Source organism: Prionailurus viverrinus, chromosome A3 (genome assembly GCF_022837055.1).
Source record: "Prionailurus viverrinus isolate Anna chromosome A3, UM_Priviv_1.0, whole genome shotgun sequence".
Classification (NCBI taxonomy): domain Eukaryota; kingdom Metazoa; phylum Chordata; class Mammalia; order Carnivora; family Felidae; genus Prionailurus; species Prionailurus viverrinus.
In genome coordinates, this window is record NC_062563.1 from 23,807,974 (window position 1) to 23,820,452 (window position 12,479).

Here is a 12,479-nt window from a genome sequence, read left to right on the forward strand (position 1 = left end):
AGTCTGGCCACTGGCCAAGGTGAGTCTGGAGCTGCAGACCTGGCCCCTAAGGACTATTCCGAAAGAAATCCCCTACCCCAAACCAGGGCTGCCTCACCTGGGCCTCTATTCCCTGCAGCTCTGCTTGCCATAGACGACTCTGTAATGATGCCACAGTCTCATGCAGTTCCGTCAGCTCACATTCAAGGGAGTTCTGTTTTCCTTCCCACTTGGATTTCTCTTTGGGAAGAGGGGAGGTGGTAGAGCGAGGCCCATGATTGAGGGTGGAGGAAAAGAGGGATATAGGGGCAGATGGAAGGTGAGGCACAGAATCAAAGGGGGAGAAGGCCAAGAAGGAGAGAATTACATCCAGTTTCATAGAGACATCACCCATCTTCCAGCTGCTCCTGGTGGTCTAGGCTCCCTGCTGCTTCCAGACTCACATCTGGATCTGTTGCCCAGTGCGAGCACTTGCCTGACTGCCCTCCCAATACACCTCATCCTGATCACACACAGCTCTCCACCCCTGGGCTCCCAACAGGGTGGAGCTCAATGACGTTGGAAATCGTTGCTGGTCTCCAGTTCTATGGTTTGGAGAGGTTGCTAGAAACTAGGCTCGCTCTGCTGGCTGTCCACCATTTCTGCAAAAGATACCAGACCCCAGCTCTATGTGTGTGTCTCTCAGGAAGCCCTTTGCAGACACTTTCAAGACCCAGACTCCCTCCCTAAGTTGTCCTCTTCTCTTCTACAATGGAGCTTGGCCCTCAAGACCCTCCGTTTCCTTTCCTTTCCGAGTAGTCCCCACCCTTTCCAGCCCTTGGCTGTGGCAGGGGTACGTTCTCCCCAGATCGCCCCACTTCGCTGTCTCTCAAACAAGCCCATAATCCTTCTGTTGTCAAAGTTTAATAATTTTGAGGACACAGTTGGAGATGATAAAAATAAATAATATGGATAAATGACAAAAGATACATAATTTTATAATGTTCTCAAATAGCCCTGGCCCTAGGTTGCCAGTTTTTAAACACAGACAGAGAAAGTGGAAGCCTAGCCAGGAACCTCTCTCAGTTCATCCAATCTGTCCCCCTGAATCCTTTCTTCTAGGATGGCCCACAAAGGCCAAACAAAGCAGAAAACTAGTTCACAGGGGTCATCACCCCTTTGGAGATGTCTCTAGGTATCTTTTCTCACATTTGTTAGTGAGCAGTGAAGAGTGGCTGCCTGTTCTGGGCTTCTGGTGCTTCCTCTCTCTTCCCTCCAAATCTCCCTGCCTTGAGCTTCTCACCTTCCTGGTTCTGGGAGAGCTTTCTCTGCAGATGCTGTAATTCTGTGCAGACCTGACTTTTCTCTGCCTCTGTATCAGTGAGACGCTGTTCCAGCTTCTGGGCCTGCTCCCTCAGGTCATCCTGGGAAAGGAAGGGCGAAGCTGACCCCCAAGTGCCTCTTCTTCCACAAAGCTATCCCAGCCCCATACCCAAGCTGCCCCCTCCTTCCTCTCAGCCCTTGTGGGGTCTGCCACTGCGGATCTAGTCCCTGACCGCTCCTGGGAGTGATGACAGACTCTGCTCCAACTGGCTGGAGCCTAGAATCACCCTGTGACCCTCTGTGTGCCTTTTGAAATGCAACTTGCTGATGTCTTAGCCTGGGGTCCCCTCCCCTTTCCCCAAACTCCTACTTCAAAGATCAGTTCAAGTGCCACTTCTTCCCTCCCTGTGTCCCTCTCCAAGCTGGAATGAACTGTCCCTTCCTCCCATTATCATCATTTGTATCTGTTATTGATCTGATCAATTCTATCAGTTCTATCTTAGAACGCAGTTTGCTTCCTTGACCTCCTTGAGGGTGGAGAGTTGGTCGTTCTCCTTTCTGTACCATCAGCTCACAGTGGCTGGCATACTCACTTTTTAATTGAATGATAGGGTCACCAAGGGGTGGGATTTACGGGACTTTTGGTTCAGTCTCAGGCCCACAATATTCCTATAAATGGCAACCTCAAATTTCAGCAGTCCCCATTTGTTGGGTTTTTCTTGGACATCTTGGCACCAAGAATAAATAATTCATGGCTGAGAGGAAAATGATACAAACAATATCCCTCATCTGCGCAGGCTTTTCAAGCTCATAGAGCCCACTCAAATCCCTCACTCACTCGATCCTCACACCCCTGGGGGGCAGACATGATTTGCCCCAGTTAACTAGTGAAGCCCAGGCCCAGGAAACCACATTCTGTGCTCGTGCTTGCCAGGCAGTAAGTGATGGAAGTGGAACTCATCGCAACTTGATCTGGGGAATAAAACAGTTCAAACCGAGTCTCTGGGGAGGGAAGAGTTCAAGGGAGAAGAGCAGAGAATCGTACCCGAGCCTGCTGGGTCTTCCACAGGTCTTGGTGAAGCTTGTGGAGGGCAGATGCCACGGCCTCAGCTGACAGAGCTGTCAGGAGGGGCCCTCTCTTAAAGAGAATCCTGGCTCCATTCTGGTCTGAAAAAATGAAGAAACACCTCCTGACTTGGCAGCACTATGAAAGGAAACGGCCAAACCTCCCCTGGTCCGTACGGCCTTGGCCTTCCCCGATCCCTCCTTTCCCCCAAAGAACCCCTTCTGAGCAGTTCATTTATCACGCACTTTTTTAAGTTTATTTATTTTGAGAGAGAGAGAGAGCACGCGCACGCATGAGTGCAAGCGGGGGAGGGGCAGAGAGGTGGGGAGAGAGAATTCCTGCTGAGAGAGGAAGAGACAGAGAGGTTTCTCCTACAGTCAGCCCAGAGCGCCATGCCGTGCTCAATCCCACTAACCATGAGACCATGACCTGAGCCAAAGCCAAGAGTCAGATGCTTAACTGACTGAGACACGCAGGTGCTTCCAGCATCCACTTTCTGCATTCCTATGTGCCAGGAGCTATGGCAGGCACTAGATAATGCTAGCTATCATTTGTTAAGTAAGCATTTAGTAAATGCCTATTTTACTACATAATCTCATTAACTCCTTAGAAAAATCCCCAGAGGTATGTACTTTTAACATCCTCATTTTATTTCCTTTTATTTTATTTTATAAGTTTATTTTTTTGAGAGATAGAGTGTGAGCGGGGGAGGAGCAGAGAGAGGGAGGGAGACAGAATCCCAAGCAGCCTCTGCACAATCTCACAAACCATGAGATCATGACCAGAGCTGAAATCAACAGTCAGGTGCTCAACCAACTGAGCCACCCAGATGCCCCATCCTCATTTTAATGTTTGTTTATTTTTGAGAGAGAGGAAGACAGAGTGTGAGTGGGGGAGGGGCAGAGAGGGAGACACAGAATCCGAAGCAGGCTGCAGGCTCCCAGCTGTCAGCACAGAGCCCGATGTGAGGCTTGAACCCATGAATTGCAAGATCATGACCTGAGCCGAAGTCGGACACTTAACCAACTGAGCTACCCAGGCACTGTGACCTCATCCTCATTTTATTTATTTATTTATTTATTTATTTATTTATTTATTTATTATTTTTCCTCATCCTCATTTTAAAGTTTAAAGAAAATCAAGCCCAAAGGATAGGCGACTTGCCCAGGCACACGTGTCTATCAAATGGCAGAGTGGTGATTCAAACTGATTGAATTAATTCCGGAGTCTGTGACCTTAGCCTTGCTGCAACATTGCCTAAGAAACCACATGCCCCTTCCTTATCCAGGGAGCCAGGCCTGAGTTCTTGGGTGGTCTTACCTGGCTCTGGGACCCCGAGGGAAGCAGAGTCCCCTCCGCCATGCAGCTCAGGCCTGTTCTCGCAAGCAGACCCCAGGGCCTGCTGCAGGACAGAACAGAGGCTGGCCAGCTGGGCTTGCGCCTGCTGCCCGGGCTGCTGCTCTGCTGCCAAGGCCGCCAGCTGGTTCTCTGTGCTGCGCAGCCGGAGCTGGACTTGGGCCGCCTTGGTTTCCAGGGCCCGCAAGGAAGCTCGCAGCTGCTGCTCTGTTACTCGAGATGCCTCCAGCTCCTCTAGCAGTTGTGCTTCCTGGGCCAGAAAGTCAGCCTCCTTTTCCTTCACCTCCTGCTTTAGTAATTCCACCTGCCAGGAAGGAAGTGTTGTCACTCTGAGCAGGGAGCGGACACCCTCTCGTCAGACCCTCCCGGCCTGACCCCACTCAATCCCTATGCACATCTTGATTGGCGCTGGGAGGCTCAGCTCCCCAGCAGGCAAGGAGAGCTCTGGAATGAGTGTTACCCTCGATCTGACCTGCATGTCCACCTACTGACTCCTGACCCATGGGCCTGGGCAACGCAAATGGGTTGTGGCCTGGTCCACCTGGCAGTGATGCCAGATCCCTGCTATGATCAGAGCTCTTCCTGAAACCCTGACGCTGAGCCTAAATAAGACCAGTCACAATAATAATGGCTACCACTTATAGAGGGCTTACTGTGTTCCTGACACTTTATACATTCCTATAATAGTTAAGAATTATCATCCTTGTTTTATGGATGAAGAAACTGATGCTCACACAACCTGGAAGCAGTAGAGCTGGGAGCCAAATCCAGCACTAATGACCAGACCTGGTCCTTCTCTGCCCCAGTCTACCATCTAGCTCTTCCTGGCTCACCCTTCCCATCCCGGTTCTGGCTTTCCTTGGCATCCGAGGTCTGGGGTCCTGCAGTGAGCAGACCAAGTCCCAAAGTTTTCTTGCCGCTGCCTACTTGATCTGCATAATAACCTGTTCCACTGCTGTGTCTTGCCAGGCTGACCAAGCGCACTTAGACGTGGCCATGCTTGAATCGGGCCTGTGTGGCTCTGCTCCTTTGGGCGCCACGTTTTGGGCTGTCAGATTCCTCACAGGGGCTATTCTCAACTCTGGGCCAGGTTCCCAAGCCCCCACCCTGCCCAGTTTTGACTTGCCTCTCCTGCCAGGGTGGCTGAAGTCCCAGCACACCCTGTAATATGGAAAAAGAGAACGCCCCTCTTTATGAGAAGATCCTAAACAGTCGCCCTCTTTACTCCAGGAGTGGGCTTCCACCAAGGAATGGGGCCCATCACCAGCGTGGGAAGTACCTGGGCGCTGAGCTCCTTCTGCCCTCCCTGGGCCTCCTGCAAGTCCTGGTGCAGGGAGCTTAGCTCTTGTTGTCGAACAGAGTCTGCTTCTTGTAAAACAAGGAGTCTCTGCTCCTTTTCCACCAGCGACTGAATCAGGCTAAAGAGAGGTCAGAGGTCTAAGGTCATTCTCTCAGGGAATGAAGAACTGACTGTGCTAAACACAGCATTCATAATTAGAGAGAAAAACTAACAATAATTATAGTGAAACAATAAAAGCTAGCATTTATTGAGCACCGACTGAGTACTCCTACATACTTCATGCATATGATACTTGCCTTCAGCTGCACAGTTTATTCTTCTCTGGTAGATTCCGGAAATACCTACGCAATACCTCAGATTCAACGTGTCCAATTCTGTCCATCCCCTCTGCACCTCCCACCTATGTCCAATCTATGATAACATATAATGGAGTCCAACTCCCTTAACGTCCCTTGAGCCCCTTCCCTCCTCTTCTCCACTACTCTACCCTGGTGCAGCCTTAGTATCTCTCACCCAGACAACCATACCCACCTCTTAAACTATCTTGCTGCCTATAGTTTCATCAACAAGAGGATCTGCTCTTTTTCAAACTTCTGCATCACTGAGACACGCTGCACTTCACCTGAATGGCCGTATCTCACTCCTGATGTTTTCTGCCATCCCTACCCCTTCTGATATGTCGTAAACTGGATCGTGTCCATTTCTCTGCTTAAAACCTTTCAGTGGTTTACTACTAAACCTAAAATAAAATGCAAACTTCTGGCCATGGCCCATAAGTCTTGAGTGACACAGACTTTCCAGGTCACACACCCTCTCGTCATTCACTGGGCTCTGGTCATACAGTGCTTCCAGAGTCCCCAACCAAATACCCCGAGTTCTGATCCACCTCCGGGCCATTGTGAGATTCCTACTCCCACCATAGAGCTCTCCTACTCCTTTGCATGGCTGGCTCCAGTTCATCTTCAGTGATCAGTTTGTTTGTTTATTTATTTATTTATTTATTTATTTGAGGGAGAGAGAGAGCACATGCACACATGTGCAAGCAGGAAAGGGTCAGAGCGAGAGAGACAGAGAGAGAGAGAGAGAGAGAGAGAGAGAGAGAGAATCCTAAGCAGGTTCCACACCCAACACACAGAGCCCAACATGGCTTGATCTCATAACCTGTGAGATCATGACCTAAGCTGAAATCGAGTGTCAGATGCCCAACTGACTGAGCCACCCAGGCACCCCCTTGGTGATCAGTTTTAATGCAACCTCTGGGGCGCCTGGGTGTATCAGTCAGTTAAACAACTCTTGGTTTTGGCTCGGGTCATGATCTCAGATTCATGAGTTCGAGCCTCGCATCAGGCTCTGTGCTAACGGCGCAAAGCCTGCTTGGGATTCTCTCTCTCTGCCCCTCCCCCACTCACACCGTCTCTGTCTCTCTCAAAAATAAATAAATAAACATAAAAAAAAAAATTAAAGGCAATCTCCTTGAGGAAGACCTTCCCTTCCCTAAAATCTTATCTAAAATATATATCCTCAACTCCCATTTCTAGTTCAGCATCCTATTTATTCCCTCCATACCAGGTAACATAATCTGCAATGATTTATCTGGGGGATTATTTTATTGATGTCTTCCCCCACAAAACTATAATTCTACTGGGGCAGGGACCATGCTGTCTTGTTTATCCCTGCATCCCCCACCCCTGGCACAGCATCTGGTATTCACACAAGCATATATATACTAAGTGAATGAAGTGTAAGGTTGAAGACAGGGACCACATCCTCTCCACATGGCTACCTGTATAGTCCAGGGCTGGAGACACAAGAGGCTAGGTTACCTGAGTAAAGAACTGTCCACCTCAACGTGACCACAGCAGCGAGACAGGCTAAAGCCCACTCCACAGCCCGTCAAGCCTACCTGGCTTTCTCGCTCTCCAGCTCCTTCTGGATTTGGCTATACTCCTGGGCCTCTCTCAGCTTCTCCTTAATCTCCTGCTCCACCAGCCTCTGGGAGTCATCCTTGGAAACCAGCTGAGACTTCAAGTCCTCCACCTGGGATGATAAAGGCATGAGGACAAAGGGCGGGTGGCCAGCAGGAGGAGGCTTCTCACTCCACCTGGGGCTCCGGGGTCCTTCAAGGTTTACCTTAGTTACTGGCCCATGTCCCATGCTCTGGGGCTTCTCCAACCCTTACACACTATTCTTACTGCCCCTCCCCCAGTACCGTTCAGCCTCACCCTCATCCCCTAGCTCCACATCTGCTGTGTAAAGGCAGGTGCAAAATAAATCTTGCATGAATATAACTACCCAAAGGCAAAGTGATGGGCAAGTGTATTGTGATTGTATTTTTAAAAAATAAACAGTCAGAACACCAGCTGATACAGGATTCTGAAAAGGAAAAGCAATCAGAGTAGGAAAAGCAACCTGGTATAAAAAATACCGTATCTCAGGGCACCTGCGTGGCTCAGTCAGTTAAGCATCTGACTTTGGCCTAGGTCATGCTTTCAGGGTTCTCATGAGTTTGAGTCCAATATCAGGCTCTGTGCTGACAGCTCGGCCTGGAGCCTGCTTTGGATTCTGTGTCTCCCTCTCTCTCTCTCTGCCCCTCCTCTGTTCATGCTCTCTCTCTCTCTCTCTCTCTCTCTCTCAAAAATAAATAAACATTAAAAAGTTTTGGAAAAGAAATACTGGATCTCTGGGGAGGGTGGGAAGAACGATGGGCACCGGAGAAAATCTAAGTTCTGTGGTTAACACAGGGAGAGAGGACTATCCTGGGGCTCTGAGGACACATGCACAGCTCTCAGCACCCTTCTGTTTTCCCTCCTTCCCAAGCTCAGGCAGCAGGGTCAGGGTTCCCCTTTCCTACTGGAGTCACGGGAGAGGCTGGCTACGCTGGGGAAGGGCTGCAGGGCTGGGAGACAGGAGGGGACACCTGCTCCTGCAGGTCTGTCTTGGCCTGCAGCAGGGTCCTGCACTCTTCTCGGAGACCAGCAAGGTCACCCCTGTCCCGTTGGGCTGCCTGCTCCAGTTCCTGCCGAGCATCCCGGAGCTGGGTCTGCAGCAGCTCGGTGGTCTCCTGCAAAAGGAGAAGACCGTGGTGAGCAGAGGGAAACGCTGGGGCCTGCGTCTTGAAACCCGTGTCACATTAACACTGGTTTTTCAACTGGGTTGGCAAAAGCTGAGGCAGGATGCCGCAATCCATGCTGTTTCCACAATGTCACCTCAACCCTCACCTCCCGTTCCCTCTCCTTCCCCACAAAGCCTGCTGGCTCACCCAGGCTTTCTTGGTCGGGGCCCCTCAGTTGGTAGCAGTCCCTCACCCAAACCATTGCAGTGGCCTCCTGTCGCATATCCCTACTTCCACTTCAGGCCACCACCCCCTACATGTGAGCATGTGTGTGCGCACACACACATACACACACACACACCCCTCCACTCAGCAGCTAAAGTATTTCTTAAAATATATATAATAAATCCTGTCCTACTCTTCTTTTTAAATACCATCCAACAGTTTCCCACTGCCCTTAGAACAAATTCTAAGCTCCTACCATGGCTGACCAAGGGCTCCCGCTTACCTTTCCACTGGCCCCTGAGCCTGTCAAGCTGGAGCCACAGGGCCTCCTTTCTGCCCTGGCCCTTCCCCGAGCCCTTTTCTGTCTATGCCACAGCCCTTATGGTGGCTATTTCCTCTGCTTAAACAGTTCTTCAAATAGCTAGCTTCTCTCTCTTTTTTTTTTTCAACGTTTTTTTTTTTTTTTTTTTTTTTTGGGACAGAGAGAGACAGAGCATGAATGGGGGAGGGGCAGAGAGAGAGAGGGAGACACAGAATCGGAAACAGGCTCCAGGCTCTGAGCCATCAGCCCAGAGCCCGACGCGGGGCTCGAACTCCCGGACCGTGAGATCGTGACCTGGCTGAAGTCGGACGCTTAACCGACTGCGCCACCCAGGCGCCCCTCTTTTTAAAGGGCTTTACCGAGGGCCACCTGGGTGGCTCAGTCAGTTAAGCGCCCAACTTTGCTCAGGTCATGATCTCACAGTTTGTGAGTTCGAGCCCCGCATTGGGCTCTGGGCTGACAACTTGGAGCCTGGAGTGTGCTTCGGATTCTGTGTCTCCCTCTCTCTCTGACCCTCGCTTGCTCATGCTCTGTCTCTCTCTCTCTCTCTCTCTCAAAAATAAGTAAACGTTAAAAAAATTAAAAAAAATAAAGGACTTTACTAAGATATAGGTCATATACCATACAATTCACCCATTTAAGCATGCAATTCGATGGTTTTCAGTATATTCACTGAGTTGTACAACTATCACCACAATCCATTTTAGAACATTTTTATCATCCCAGAAAGCAAGACTGTACCCTCCCTAACCCCATCCCTACTTCCAACCACTCATCTGCTCTCTGACTCTGTACACTTGCTTATCCTGGACACTTCCTACAAATGGAATCATACACCTACAAATGGCCTCTTGTGACTGGCTTCTTACATGAAGCACAATGCTTTCATGATTCATCCCTACTGTTACGTGTTGTTGGCTCTTTCTAAGCTTCATGTCTCAGCTCAAATGTTGCTTTCTCAGTGAACCCCCGGACCACCTTGTGCGAAGTGGCCTCCTTTGACTCACTCTCAATGATTTCACCCTATCCATTTTCTTTACGGCACTTATCATAATCTGTAATTATCTCCTTTATTCTGTGTCTGCTTGTTTTCATCCGCTCTACCACTAGAATGAGAGCTCGTTGAGGGCAGGGACCGTGTCTGTCATTTCACTGCTGTGCTTCACCTTTATGTTTGTCATGTGACAGCACCTAGCCCAGGACCTGGTGCAAAGAAGCAACAGAGAACTGGCCAATGTTGAAGCAGCACATCAATACTGCCTTTCTTCTCTGCCCAGGACCACCCTCCATACCTGCTCTTTTAACTTCTGAACCTTCATGTCCTGCCTCAGCCGTTCCAGTTGTTGGCTGGCTTCTGCCAGCTCCTTCTGCGTCTGCAGCAGTGTCTCCAGGAGGGACACCCTCTCCTTCTCAGTTTCGAGCTGCATCTGTGGATAGGCAGGAGGGCAAGGGCTCGCTGCATCAGGGGTGACCATGCTCACCCTCTAGGCCACAGACACAGCCCAGCTGCTCAAGGGTTCTTCCAGAATGTGGGGTGGGGGCTGAGGGCCAAAGAAGATCTGGACCCACTGGTTAAGAACCAGGAAGTACAAAGATTGTCACTGGTTTGCAAGCTGACAGGATGTGGTGAACATCAGCCCTCCCTCAGGAAGTGTGGCATACTGTCGGCCCCACAGCTAATAGCGCCGGTCACCCCTTCTCACTAAGCAGCAAAGTGGGCATGTACGTCTCTTCTGGAAGCCCCCCTGCAGCAATACTCCTGGGAGTGGACAAGGAAGTGGTCAGAGGTAGGGGGATCACAGTTCCCATCTCCCCAGCTTCCCACCTGGCAGAGGGCGCTCTCTGCCTCCGCCCTCTCTTCCTCCCTCTGTGTCCGGATGGCCTCGGTTTCTGCCTGCTGTTCCGTCAGCCTCATTTCCAGCTCCATTTTCTCCCTCTCTAGGCTCTCCAGAGCCTTTCCCAGTTCCTGCTGGTGCCGGGAGCGCTCTTTCTCCTGGTCGTGTGAAGGACTCACGGTTAGAACCCAGTGGGTAAGGACAGGAGGCAAAAGGAGGGCTGGAGCAGAGAAGGTCTCAGCTGGGTGTCCTTGGTACCTCTCTCAGCCTGTCTCCCCATCGACAAAGTGAGGTTGCTAACTCTTGGCTTATCTGTCTCACCAAATTTTATGAGAATCAAATAAGAGTTGTAAAAAATCAAATGATAAAATACACAAGAAAGCATTTTCTAAAGTGCAATTGTCCCTAACATAGGCTACAGATATGTTATTTTCAAGCAACCACACCACTTATGGTTGACGGTTGTAACAATGAACTGAGGTGGCAGATCGGTTCTCTGCTGCCCACTCTGCCCTGTCCAAGGTGGTAGAGTTAGCCTCCCAAAAAGTCAGGCTGAGCCTAGCTAGGATGTCTCCTGCTTTACAAGGGCATGAGGACAGGGCATCCTGGTCCTCCCGGAGGTCAGCCAGTGACCAAAGCCTTCCCCAATCCCCCAGACTAAGCCGGCACCCTCTCTTAGCTTCTCAGGATAGTTGGTGAAGGGCTCTAGAGCCAGGCTGCCTGGGTTACAGTCTTTATTTAATCCAACACCACTAGTGAGTGACCTGGGTTAATTTCAATCTCATCTCTGTTACTCAGTTTCCTCATCTATAAAAATGGGCATAACAATTTGGGTTGCTTAAGGACTGAGATAAGTCTTTATCACCTTTTATCACCTTACTTAACACCTTTTATCATTAGCATTAAGAGAGAAGTTCCCTGCACCTTTTCTTTAAAATATTTACAAGCTCTCAAGGTGCTGGCTGGCTCAATTGGTAGAGCATGCAACTCTCAATCTCAGGGTCGTGAGTTCAAGCCCCACGTTGGACATGTAGCCTACTAAAAATAAATTAATAAAAATATTTACATATTTTTGCTCGAATTATGCATTCATTTAATGGGAATGCCTCTAGGGTTTCACCCCTTTCCAACATCATCTTGTACAGCTTCCCCCTCACTGGCCACACTGACCTCCTTTCAGGACCTTGAGCACACTACACACTCTCATACCTTTAAGGCCTTTCTTTCCTCATGCTTTCCTGCTCCTTAGAACACCCCTGCCTGCCTCCCACACCATTGTTCCTCACAGCTTAACTAATGCTTCCCCGGAGAGGCCTTCCCAGACCACACACTCGAAACAGTTCTATTGCTCTTAAAACTTGCTGTTATAAGTTGCTATTGCTCTTGCTCCTGCTGTTGCCCCCTTGCTGTTGCTCTTATAACACCCAGTTCTTATTCTTCATGGATCTTCCATAATAACTTACACGCTTACGTATTAACTTGTTTAATACTTGTCTTCTCCTTTGAGGTTTTAAGCTCCATAAGGAGAACCACGTCTACTTTGCTCTCCACTGTCTCCTCAACACCCCCCACACAGTAAACACTCAACATTGCACAAACGAATCACATTTCAGCTGCTGGACTGTTAAGATGCCTAAGAATAGCAATCCATAATGCCACAGTTATCAAACGGCTATGAACATCAAATCATTCCCTCTGATTTAAAAAGCCAGCTGTGAAAATATGAGAAAGATGAATTTTAATAGTAATAAGTGTTTAAAAAAAACCAAACTGGCCTATTCACTCAATTTGATTAGAAGTGTGTTATAGCTACCAAAAGAGCCATTTCCATGATGTCCAGGAAGTAACAGGCTAGGGTTGCCAGTTAGGTTGTGGATCAGAATATTCTGCACATTGGGTCATGAGTAACGTGTAACATGTCTACAGGAAAGCAAGCATGTTGGTGAGGTATTTCAAGCAAACCTAAGATGTGATTTGTTTCACGTAATAGATTTTGGCTTGACATAAGGAATAATTTTTCAATAACTAGATCTACCTAGAAA

At 49.3% G+C, this 12,479-nt stretch overlaps 1 protein-coding gene across 8 annotated transcripts in view; it reads right to left on the reverse strand.

Moving 5' to 3' along the window:
* Nucleotides 1-12,479, reverse strand: part of CEP250 (centrosomal protein 250) — a 52,142-nt gene that overhangs the window by 10,320 nt on the left and 29,343 nt on the right. For all 8 annotated transcript variants that reach the window (XM_047851532.1, XM_047851529.1, XM_047851533.1 and 5 more), the window contains 9 exons: nt 10,428-10,595; nt 9,895-10,029; nt 7,921-8,064; nt 6,907-7,040; nt 4,983-5,121; nt 3,668-4,007; nt 2,327-2,448; nt 1,262-1,382; nt 98-219 (listed from right to left, as the gene is read on the reverse strand). In XM_047851532.1, the coding sequence (XP_047707488.1) occupies nt 98-219; nt 1,262-1,382; nt 2,327-2,448; nt 3,668-4,007; nt 4,983-5,121; nt 6,907-7,040; nt 7,921-8,064; nt 9,895-10,029; nt 10,428-10,595 (1,425 nt within the window). The remainder of the gene's footprint in view (nt 1-97; nt 220-1,261; nt 1,383-2,326; nt 2,449-3,667; nt 4,008-4,982; nt 5,122-6,906; nt 7,041-7,920; nt 8,065-9,894; nt 10,030-10,427; nt 10,596-12,479) is intronic.